Raw genomic sequence first — 12,931 nt, 5'->3', positions numbered from 1 at the left:
TCCAATGACCTCACAAATGATTTACAGGTTATAAAGCTTCCTCTCCTAAGAGAGGATTCTCCAAGTGCAATTAGAAGATAATTACAGCTCTTATCATTATGAAATGCCTTTCTCTTTTAGTGTCTCTGGGTGCCGTTTTCCAGGCCTATGGCCCACCTTTACTTAAGAGAAGTTAACAGATGCCTGCAGGACTGTGGCCGCTGCTTAACAGGCCCCCCCAAACAGTGAGCATCAGCCTCTCCAGCAGCCGGAGACAGCCGACCCAAACCAGCTTTGATCTGTTCATAGCTTTGCCGCTCTATTGAAAATGTGGAACTAAAAAAACCTCACCACTGAGAATCCTGTTCCACAGTGACATCTGTGTCTGCTTTAGACTCTCACACAGCCTGAGAAGCTACTTCAGTTAGAAAACCTGCCTCCACTGGGGCTGTCCATCGCTCCTCACCAACCATACCAGGAGAAGGAAAGCTCATGGGGACCACCTAAGCCAATCCCATGGTCAGATTTACATGTGGCAGTGTCAAAAGTGAGTCTCATTGCTGGGACAGATGAAAGTATTCAAAATTTGAAGACAGGGTCTTTTGTCTACCAGGAAATGAAAATTTCTCATAAGTGATACCACATTGTCCCATGAAATTAATTTCATTCCAACCACAGTCTTTCTGTTTTAATAAACAAACAAACAAACAAATAAATAAAACCTTTGCCCAGGGAGTTAGTATTTTCACTACCCAAACTTGTCCTTTTTCTTTTTCTAATTCTATAGCCCCCAGTACTATCCTGGCCCTCAATCCAAACACATACAAAGAATAAATCCTGGAAAGTCTGGGCTCTGTGTAAGAGTATTTTAACATAACTAGGCTAAATCCATGGGCTTCCACGTAAAGAACTGGGTGACTGTAAGCAATTTGGTGAACCTCTCTGAGCTACATTTTTCTCATCCGTGAGCTGGGGATAAGTCTGTCCTAATGTCATTATAAAGATTAAATGTGACTATGTGTGGAATAGCTTTAACACAATGCCTGGCACATAGTAAGCTCACAACAACGATTAGCTATTCTGTTGTGCCACGGGAAATTGAAGTAATTTTTTCCCTTCATTATATGAAATCTGCCCTCATGTCTTTCATTTATTGAGGAAGTATTACAGCCCCCATTATAAAGATGCAGAAACTTGCCAAGAGTCACCCAGTCAGGAAGAGCCCAAATCCAAACTAATCTCATGATCCTACAGCTGACCAGTTGCCCACACCTCCTCTTGTGCAATGGCCTGGGTAAATTTCCTCCTAAGTATACTGTTAGGACTGTAGCATCTCCTTCTTACTCACAGTGAGGCAAAACAGATGGCTCGCTCAGTGATTTACACTCCGATGATATTTCTAACTTTGTTCTGCATTTGTGTGGGGGTGTATGTGATGGTGATTTCGAATGCATAAGTACACACATATGGAGTGGGAAAATAAGAGTACTAGAAATACAAACTCTTGGATAATTATGGTCATTTTGTCTCAGACATTATAATCTGCATCCCTAGAATTTGGATCTTTTTTATGTCCTCCACGTCTCTATTTAACATGCTCTACCTTCCTGAACCTATGGAATATAATTATACTTATTTCATTGTCCATGTCTACTCATAATATCATTTATTAATAATACTTCTGTGTTTTTTCTCAACGTAACTGAGGTAAAATCCTTCTGAGTGCTCTACCCAGAGATCATGAATTAGAAGGTTTTTCTGCCTTGGTTGGTCGGAGCAGTAACTGTTCCCAGCCCAGCGTGCAGTCCAAGGATTATTCTGCCTGCTCCTTTCAGATGGTTCTTCTCCCTACTTCAGGTAGTTTCCTCACTGACCAGTACTCAGCTGAAGAGTCAAGAGAACCCGCTGTAAATCTAAGGCTCTCTCTCTCTCTCTCTCTCTCTCTCTCTCTCTCTCTCTCTCTCTCTCTCTCTCTTTCTCTCTCTCTCTCTCTCTGCCTGTTTGTGTAGCTCTAGACTCCCACCTGCACGTCCCCAGCTCTGGGAGACAGCCAGGATGGAGATGCCCAAGTTCCCTCTCCCTGCACTGCAGCCTGGAAACTCTCTCTAGGAGTTAAGCTGAGCCCTCATAAGGCTCATCTCATTTATCTCCCCTCTATTGGGTCTCACCCTCCTGTTCTGCCAATCTCTAATATCTGAAACCACTGCTACATACATTTTATCTAGTTTTCTGGTTGTGTCAGTTGTGGGGAGAGGGTAAATCTGATCCCTGTTTTGTCATCTTAGCATGAGTGCATTTCCAAATTAGCAGGGGTGCCAAAAAAATGTATACAAGTGGACACTGGTCAATGTTGCTCAAGCAGTAGTTTGCCATAATCAGAAGTGTCTGGATGCTGATGGGAACCACTTTGAGCACCTCTTGTAATTGCAGAAGTCACACGTGACTTGTATTCATCTTTTGTTACCGGTATATATTGACTATTACAATTTTAATACATTTTTCCTTTCTTAAAATGTGTATACCTTTTTTTGGCACCCGCTGTACAGTCACTTTAAGGATGAGTGTCCTGAGGCCTGGAGGGGTTGAGTACCTTGCCCAATCAGGTTAAGGACCTTGCTGACTTGTAATCAGTAGAGTCTCGAGTACTTGTCTAAAAACCAACCCAAATGTCCATAAGCCCCTATGGACTCTCCCCAACCATTCCCACATCCACACGAGCTCCCTAACAAGAACGGCTCTGAGGAAATAAAACAGGACAATGAGATGGCGAGTGATGGCAGAGGCAGCTCCAGGTTGAGTAATCAGAGAGGCAGAGATCAAATGACAAGATTTTACACCTGCTGCAATTGGAGGGAAAGAGCATTCCATGCAGATGGAAGAGCAAATGCAAAAGCCCTAAATGGTATCTCTTGTTCCTCCCTGGCACCTATGCATGAGCACACAGACACAGACACACCTGAAAACACACATCTTTCATTCCTACACTTCCAGGCTTATGAAGATAATTTTCCTTTAGGAATTCAGTGGAGTTATAGCAAGACCAGGACACCCAGGGATCAAAGTCTCAGCCTCAAGCCCTCTGAGCCTCAGTCTCTTCTCCACTTCTCAAGGTCATTGTGAAAATCAAATGAGATAAGATATACTCTCAGAATTAATTTTGTCCATTATAGAGCATGAGAATAAGTGACTTACTAGTCAAGACTATAAAGACACCTCCTTAAAATGTTTACCTAGAAGGAGCTGCCAATACTCTGATAATGAGTATTCTTAATTTTTTCAAAATTAAAAGAAAAACTACTTCCGTTTTAGCCAAAAGATAATCCATCATTCCACCTACATTTTGGTTCCTATAGGGGGTCAGAAATTTTCAGTATAATGTAAAAGTCAAGAGTATAGGCCTGGATTTAAATGCTGACTCTGCCACATACCTGCTGTGTGACCTTGAACAGATTACTAAACCTCTCTGAGGAAAAACAGGACCTGCCTCACAAGGTATCTGAGGATTAAGTGGGATATTTCTTTCAAAGAGCTCGGCATAGCCCTTGGCACTCCCTACATCATCACTAACTGATAGCCATATTGCTTGTCTGCAAAGGGAACTCTCATTCTTCAGACACTGGGAATATCCTTCCCCTGGACATTTCAGCTAAAAATATCATTTCATGTTCATCATGTGACCAAGAGGCTCCTCTCGCTCTTTTCTCACCGTCATTTAGTCTGGATGGCTGGTTGGATGCCTATAAAGTGAGAAGAACAGTCTGCACTGAACGCCCAGCCCACTCCCAGTGCCTGAGGAGGCATGTTATTCATGCACCAGCACTGTGCGTGCTTGGATTGGAGCAGGGCAGTCACTGTGGGAGTGGAAACACATGCAAACCCAGGCAGCCTGGCATATTTGCTTACAAGCCTGGAGCAGCAGATGTGAGTCATATTTGCACAGACAGTGTCCATGGCAACAGGAAAGTCAACAAGCAAGACATTCCTTAAGCTGGTAGAGAAATCTTCTGACCCCACCCTGCACTTCCAGGTGAGGGAAACGTTCCCACACTGGGCACTGAACAGATCCTCAAAAGCCAAATCATTAGTAGAAAAGCCAAGAAGAAAATCTGGGGCTAAAATACACAAATATTTTGGACAGTCATACAGCTGATTCTCAGATGGGCTTAACTTTTTTTTTTTCCTGAGTGTAGAGGGCATTTGACCAAGGTCGGTGCATTGTCTCGTTGGTGGAAACAAGACTAAATGTCATCATTCTCAGCTGATAGGGAAGAAGCACGGAGCATGGAGCCCCTAACTTTAAAGGACCCTCTTACAATAGGACCCACTGTATTTTTTTTTGTTCAAAATTACAAAGAAAAGGACCAGATAGACTGCACGTCAGCTACACGCCGAAATGCATACCAAACGCCCAAAGTAGGTGCCAAGGTGAGTCTTAGGTGGGGAATTGTCCTCCCCTCATCACTGTTTTCATCCAAGGGCCCCATTGTGTTTCCAACAGGTGTAAAATACATATACGACAGTCTCCCAGTATTGTTTTCCCTGCTTCCTAACTGGCTCCTAACTGGTCCAGTCTCCATACCGAAAGCCTGAGCTATCCTTTTAAAATATAAGTCAGGTCATCCTCAACATCCTTTAATGGATTCCTATTCCACTTGGAATGAACTCCAAAGCTTGTGTCGTGGCTCACAAGGTCCTGGGTGCTGTGGCTCTGCGGATCTCATCTCCTTCCCCATCCCAGCCCCTCCTGCTCTCCATGCTCCAGCCTGACTGGCCTCGTCCGCATTTCTCCACCACCCCAAGTACATTCTTGCCTCAGGGCCATTGCACTTGCTGTTCTCTCTGCCTGAAATATTTCACCCCCCAGAGAGCTGCATGGCTCATTCTTTCATTTTATTTGGGTCTCTGTTCCATTATCACCTTACCACCATCTCATATAAAACTTTCCCCCACTCTCAATAAGTCTCTATCTTTATTTTTCTTCATAGGCAATAACAGTTTCCTCCTTAGCTTATAGCACTTCATAATATCTGATCCATGATATATTTATTCATGTATCTGTTTGTTTTCTGATTCGCTCTCGAGAATGGAACCTTCCAGAAAGCAAGGACTTTGTGTGAAACATAGATGAGAGCTTCAAAGGGCCAGCCCGCCAGGCTCTGCTGTCATGTTTAAATAGATGAAGCACAAAGTGAAAAAGGCCTGAGCCAGTAAGAAACACATGGCACAAACAATGTCAGGAAGAAAAAGTAAGATCTGGCAGCAGACGGGGTAGGATATAAAAGAGAAAAGACCCAGAGAGAACTGAGGTTCTGCATCAAGTCGTCTGGAACCATGTTATGCAGCACGGTGGCCACCAGCCACATGTGGCTACAGAGCACTGGAAATGTGGCTACGCTGGACTGAGATGTGCTGTGAGTGTGACATACACACCGGATTCCAAAGACTGTACCAAACAAATACATGCAAAATGTCTCAATAATTTTTAAAATACTGATTACATATTGAAATATGTTGGATATACGGAGTTAAATAAAATACATTATTAAAATTAATTTCACCTGTTTCTTTTTGTTTCTTAATGTGACTACTTACTAGAAAATTGTAAATGACCTATGCAGCCTGCACTATATTTCTGTTGAAGAGGGCTGCTCTAGATTATAAACAGTGGTACCATTTGCAGAAAGAAGAGAGGAAAGAAGAGAAGGGAGCAAAGAAGAAAAGAGACTATTATTAGTAACACATAGGAGGCTACAGTGAGGCTTGAGCACCCACTTCCTCAGAACTTGGAAATATAAGAAATAAAGCTGTCTTTTGGGAGTTGGGGTGGGGGATAGATAATCACATAATTGGTTCAAAGCTCAAATATGCAGCATAACCTAGAATGGTTTTCAGTCTACAGAGTGGGACCAGAACCTACTGGAATATATTTATATAACTTAAGAAAAACTGCATCCATCACAAGGGGCATTGGTAAACAATGAAATATGGAAAAAGGATGCCATCAAAGGACCATGGGTAGTATCTATCAAAGCACTGCCAGGGGGTAGATGTCTGTCCCGACTCTCTTAGTCTGACACCAACCCTAGAGACTAGAGTAACGATCTAATTTACTGGTCAAACCAAGCCACTGTTGACAAAAAAGGGGGCATTATTAATTAATCATTGTGCTAGGACAATAAACCAGGATTGTCCCAAATCTGGGCATATGGTCACCCTGCATCAACTAATTCATTCTAATTTATTGATCTCTTTACAGCCTTCTGATTACCAAATGTGCCTGATGTTAACACATACATTTTTAAATGTAGTGACATTATGAAAAACTGGGATGCTTCTTACAATTGATATAGGCATTAATGTCAGGCTTCCCCCCCAAACCTATTATTAATTTAATAATATATCTTATGGTCAATGACATACTATTGGGATACAGTAATTTGGATACAGTAATTTTGCTTCCCATGTGGTATGACATAAAGGAAAACTCATTAATCAGAGAGTAGGAATGCCCTCCTCCCAGGCATTTATTTCAATTGGAAAATAACAAATAAACTGTTTTTAAGCATTGGTTACTTGCGAGCTAGGTTAGTTTGAATTGGTAACCTAAGACTGGGTTCTGAGTGTATAATGCCCAAGTCCGGATCAAGGAATGGGGTGAACTTACTGAGGTCATTCTTGTCCCATGGAGACCTGTTTGGCAAGTCCCCCAGCTTTACTCGGGGGACAACACTCGGTACCATCACGGGCACCATCATAACCCTTCCCCATTGGAAACTGGCAGAGTCAGTAAGACAATGACTCTGGTTTAGATCTGTTGGGTTCAAAAGGCCAATAAGAAGACATTAAAATGGAAGTGGGGAGAGAACTTGAATGAGATGTGTATGGGTCACACATGCACGGAAAAAGAAGTTATTTTGCTGTGTCCAAATATAGCTGCAGTTCAGATAAACCACCAGAGGTAAGAAACAACTATATGCAATTAACAAAGAAGTTTCAGGAGGGTAAACAGGTTCACCCTATGTACCAAATTGGATAGACTAGTGGTGGCTTAGTGTTTATAGCCTCTTAGGAATACAGACGTTTGGGGTAAAGCGCTGTGATTGATTAACCACGTCTGATACTGACTCAGAAGTGGAGGAATTAAAACCCGTTTATATCGGCAGTATTATAAAATGCTATTAAAGATGCTTTTCTTCAACAAAATACAATAGTAAGATAATATGTAAAATGAGAAAAACATTTGAAATCAACTTACTTATTTTGTCCAACTGTCTCAAAATCTTTCACAACAATTCTGAGGGAAGAGGAAGAGTCCAGTGGTATACTCCTCAAGTCAAACTCCAAAATCTGTCCACAGGAAAGTTATGAAAACAAAAAGGCTGTTAAAAGGATCAGGGAATATAATAATATGTACCAACACTAAACGTTGGGTCATTATCTTCACCAATGACAATCTTTGAATTACTCAATTCTGTAGCTAGGTGGAAATGACTAAATTCTAAATTAATTCTAAAGCTGGAGGCTGCTGACGGTTGTGGGAAAACAAACCAGACTTAGCCCCAGAAGACCTGAAAGCAACTCCTGGCTTCCCATTTACTACCAGGCTCTGTGGCTTAGAACAAGTCACCAAACCCCTATCTCACAGTCAGAGAACTGACTGAACGCCTACTACAGCTGTTTCAAGAATAAAATAACATGTATGCATGAAAATGCTTTCTTCAATGGTTATGCTTAAATCACTTGCTCTCCCTAAACATTAGTATCAAAGAGATGAGTAATCTAAGAAAACATTTTCTAAAATGCCTCTTATTTGAAGTCCCACTGTCATCAGTGCTGTACTCAGAAGAGACTTTCATCTTAATACTACAAATTGCTATCTAATAACACATGCAAAAAAATCAACAGAGCACTACTGATGCCTGTGATTGATTATGTAATAAATGAATTAAAGCAGCATCTACTGATGATGTGATTCTCCTTGTAATGGGTTTGGAGTGGATGGAGACTATGTCTCATAACTCATATTAGAACACACCCAGTAATTCCAACGGGCTTGGGGTTGGCATTTCATTTGGTTTAGGTTTCAGTTATAAAACTGTAACTGGAAAGTTTACTTGGTAAATACATGTGCAGTATGAAGGAAAAAATGCGTTGGAAACAAAATGGGGTGAGATGGATAGTGCCCTGTGGAGGACACGCCTACTCACATGATCACACATCTCTCTGCCATTGGCCACAGAGATTGACCTCAAGTATAAAGGGGCATGTTAGGATTACTCAACACCCAAAGCACTAGATGCACACACGTACAACAAGAATGTACTTCTAGTTGTTATACTCTTGGAGCTCTGTGTGAAGGCTTTGCAGAAAGGCATGAAGAAGCTTTTTATCCTCATCTCATTCAATGAGAAGGTACAGTCTTTATCTCATAGAGACACTGAAACTATTGGGAGGGGAAGTCTTCACAGCCCCCAGATTTAGTAGTGAAAATATCAAAGACATGTATCACTGCACTCATCCAGGAAGCTTTTGGAAAAACCAATGGGGCTCATGATCAACTTTTCAAAACGTAGCTAGCATAGGAAAATCCTACTCAGTGGAAAGAATTAAAATTTTCACATACCTATAAATATTAAACACTGGGGGGAGGGAAGGTAAATGAATTATATTCCTTCAGTACAATATTATATAGTCATTAAAAATGATTTTGAATGGAATGATATGGGTATATACTCAGGATATAATAGTAAAAAAATAGGAAGGAAACTGTACTTGTTATATGATACTAACATGCTGTTTTTAAGACATCGTATTTTATTAAATATACTGACTCAATAAACATTTCTTGATACATCCCAGATATTAACAGTAGTTGCTTCTGGATGATAGGACCAAAGGAAATTTTTTTATGCTGATCTGAAGTTTTTGATATTTCTAGTTAAATAGAAATTATTTTATCAACCTAAAAACAGTAAATGTCTTGACGCAGCCAGACACACAAAGTATCATGTGATACACTCATAATTAGTCACATGAAGATATGTTTTTAATTATGGAGCTTTTCCTCTGGGACTCTAGAAATGATCTAATTCCACCCCTCGCTCTACGGGATGTGCCCACATATGCAACATAACCCAACCAAGGTCACACAGCAGGCTCAAGGCTGTTCCAGGCTAGAACCCAACCCTCCTCACTCCTGTCCAGGCTCCACTCACCACACCTACACTGTACAGGAGCTGTCACTGTGTTATGTCCCCTTGAACTGCTCTGCTATCTCTGTGGCCACAAGGGGAGAAGGAGGGGGTGGGGGTGAAACACATAGATTCTCCTCCCAAAGGAAAGAGTTAACCTCTGACCAAACGTGAGATAACCCAGCTTATCCATTGAAACAAAGTTGAAAAAACAATGAAGTTACCTCATTCCAGACAGGGTTGAGTTCATTATCAATTTTCTTTGTTTTCTTTTTCTCATCTGCAAATAAAAAAATAAGAGATAGCAATCCATTAGAAATACTTATAGAGCATGTACCATTCATTTGTTCACTCGAAGAGTATTTTCCTGAGAGCCAATGATGTGCCTGCATTTTCCCATTCACCTGCCTTGGGTGGAGGCTACCTGAACCAAATTTTTCCAAACTGCACAGCACGATTTGGCCTCAAGTGTGTTTACCATTGCCAGGTCTAAAGGAGTTCAGGGCTGGGGGACTGAAAACCATGGAAATGCCATGATCCTCTGCTTCTCCCTCACCAGCTCCTGCAGACCAAGGTTACCCAGGGCCTCTGCATCGCTAGCTTTCTGCAGAAAGAAGCCAGCGAAGCTAACCTTTGACATGCAGGTGCCCCCATTTCAGAGATGAGGACACTGAGGCACAAATGAGTTAAGACATGTGAGTTCAAATGCGGCAGCGGTGCCCTGATATAACCTGGTATTTCAGCTCTGAAGCCCATGCTGACTCTGCGGGTGTGATAAAACCACACCACAATTTAAGATTAAGCTGGACTCCCTCCCACAGGCCTCAGCAGAAGATAATTTATTTGTACATAAACACTTTCTAGAACCCACAGAGAATTGGGGGCTTCCTTTACTTCTGGCCCACCTTTTTAAAGATACAAAGTCTTTTCTCTGTGTGTGGGAGACTAGATAGTACACCTACATAGAGGAGTAAATCTAACATTGTAGAAGAAATATTGATAAAAATACTTTTGCATTTTGAACAAATCTGTAAACGACACCTTTGTTTATAGAAAAATGTTTGTACTCGTGCCAAATATTCAGCTCTGGATAAAAATTTGTGGAAATAAGTACTTTGGAATGAAAAAAAAAAAGTGTTAATTCTGGTGTTTAAGTTTCCTTTGAGTAAAGTCCAAACAGCAGGGGTTACTATTAGGTCCCTAAGTCTCCAAATCTTTACCAAAATAAAAGCTCATGTTTGAGTACAAAATACTTGGTAAGCATTAGATCATCTGTTTTCAGGGGGGAAAAAGAAAAGAAAAGAAAAAAAAAAAGTTTTCTCCTGTGTGTCTCCTTTACTATCACACAGAACACTCACAACGCTTCTGACACAAGACTTATGGGGGGGTGGCGGGGGCAGGGTTTCCCCTGCCAAGCAACTTTCTGCAATACCAGATAGACGTTCTACAATTTAACTCAATTCTGACACTGCTTTCCTGCAGATAGCATCAAATCTCACAGGTTAAGGGGTCAGTCCCACAAGACTGCCCCCACCGCCCCTTCAGACACCAGTAGCAAGATCAGGTTCTCACTAGTGTTTCTGACAGATCGGCTATAAATCTGAGGTTCCTGTGATCCCCTGTTGGGTTCAATCAATTTGCTAGTGCAGCTCACAAAACTCATGGAAAAACTTATGTTTAGCAGTTTATTAAAGGCTATGACAAAGGATACAGATGACAGCCAGAGAGATACATGAGCACAGGAGCTTCTGTCCCATGGAGCTGAGGTTTCATCACGTAGGCATATCAATTATTAACTCCATTTCCAGCCCCTCTCCCCAGTCTAGAGAAGTGGGGGGCGGGGCTGAAAATTCCAAGTTTGTCATTACAGCTTGGTCTTTTTCTGGAGACCAGCCCCATCTAGGAGTGCACCCAGAGTCTCCTCATTAGAACAGAAGGTGGTCCTAGTGCTCTAATCACTAAGGAATTTATAAGGCTTTTAGAAGCTCTGTGCCAAGAATGGGGTTGGGGTCGGGGAGAATAACATATATATTTTCTGTTCTCTAACATCATCTAATCTCCTTAAAAACCCCAGGAGGTACGTATAATTATATTCATCCCCCTTTCACAGCTAAGGAAACTGAGAACTTGAGTAACATAGTCAAAGTCACGCAGTGAGTAAGTGGCACGAGCTAGGTTTTGAACCACTCCTTGGCGTCCCCTCTCCTGCTGTGGGATGTAGGAGGTAGTGTGTTTTGTTCAGCTGAATGTCACATCGCTAAGGCTCTCCGCACACAGCCAGCAGTGGGACTAACCACTTCATTCTTCCAAGACCTCAGCATAGCTGAACCATGACTCATCCCCCTCACGCTGCTAAGCATTAACTTTTCCACTTGAGTGGGCTCCCATCGCCCTGCTGGCTTCCCTTTTAAACTGCAGCATGACCCTACTCGTCGGCTTGTGCCGGGACCGATGCTAGTTCGCTCTGACCATGGCTTTTTCGGTGTGGCCTACACAGCCCCTCACTGGGTCTGCCTCTGACGTCACCTAGACGCTGGCCTCACTTCCCCTCCCACACTTCCAGATTGGGCCCATTCACTCCTCCTCTACTCTGACAGAAACCTCTCAATCTTCCTCTCTGGTTACAATTCAACAAAGTGCCCTTGAGAGAAAGAGGAGTCCAAAGGATTTAGAAACTGACCGTACTGAACAAATGGCTTCTATCCACAGTTATAGCAGCTCTCTTTCAATAGCCATGCACAGGTGCCAGGCTGTGCATGCTACTGCAGTGTCTCCAAATCTTTATGACGACCCTGCAAGGTAGACATTCTCATCCATTTTACAGACAAAGAATTGAGAGAAGCTGCTTAACTTGTCTCAGGTCACACAGGTAATAAGGAAACAGAGCCAAAATCTGAATCTACATCTCCTTGGCTCCAAACCTGAGTGTGTGTTTGCCTCCACATCACAGTGCCTCATTGGAAGCTGCCAGAAACGTTGGATAAAGAAGCATAAGTATGATATGTGTGATGGGCTGGGCACCCTGGGCAATGGCCAAGGAAAGCCCAAGGTCAGGTGTCAGGGCATCCTGAGACTCTCTAAGACTATCAGCTCCAAAAATACTACATCTGTGAGGCTTTTTTGGAGGAGAGAGTTTCTTACTCTCATCAGATTATCAAATGAGTTAGTGACCTTGACAAAGGTTAGAAATCCCTGTCTTTGACAAGCATGAAACGGTACCATTAATATTCCTCCATCTCACCAGCAGCCTTACTGCTATAACCAGGCCTGGCTGGGTGGAGAATTGAGTCAAGAGGGAGTGAATCTGGATCCTGAGACCTTGGCAGACCTTCAAAAGAAAAGATGGGCAATTGCAAGAGGTCCCCCAGCAAGGAAGTAAAACAAGAAGGCTGCAAATAATTTTCAGAAATTGGGCACAAGAGCTTGGGGGAGGACTTGGGTCACTGAAGGATGGTATTGAAATAAAATTTCAGTCTTCACCTCTCCAAGATTCCAGGCAGGGAGCTAAGGCAGGCACAAGGGCAGCAGAGAGCTGGTGGAAAGAGCCAGTACTTGCTCACTTGGATTGAATCCTAAACCAAGTGACTGACCTGGGAATCAGAGTCGGAGAAGAAAAGCTACAAGGCTATCTGGATGCCAAGGCTGGTACTACTGACCTTCCCACCCCCCGTAGGGACAGGGTTATTCCAGAGTCAGCAGTTGAAGAGTGTGACAAAGGTCACTTGTTTATTCATTTGTTTTCAAACATTTATTAAACACCT

The 12,931-nt window shown here is 42.3% G+C and overlaps 1 protein-coding gene across 3 annotated transcripts in view; it reads right to left on the bottom strand.

Moving 5' to 3' along the window:
- Positions 1–12,931, bottom strand: part of MYOF (myoferlin) — a 134,035-nt gene that overhangs the window by 109,777 nt on the left and 11,327 nt on the right. For all 3 annotated transcript variants that reach the window (XM_088791948.1, XM_088791949.1, XM_088791947.1), the window contains exons 2-3: positions 9,395–9,450; positions 7,235–7,326 (exon numbers count right to left, since the gene is read on the bottom strand). In XM_088791948.1, the coding sequence (XP_088648074.1) occupies positions 7,235–7,326; positions 9,395–9,450 (148 nt within the window). The remainder of the gene's footprint in view (positions 1–7,234; positions 7,327–9,394; positions 9,451–12,931) is intronic.

Source organism: Rhinolophus sinicus, chromosome 15 (assembly GCF_057876585.1).
Source record: "Rhinolophus sinicus isolate RSI-liver-muscle chromosome 15, RSI-T2T, whole genome shotgun sequence".
NCBI lineage: Eukaryota > Metazoa > Chordata > Mammalia > Chiroptera > Rhinolophidae > Rhinolophus > Rhinolophus sinicus.
Note: the sequence above shows the minus strand (reverse complement) of the source record. Positions and strands in the feature narration are given on the sequence as shown.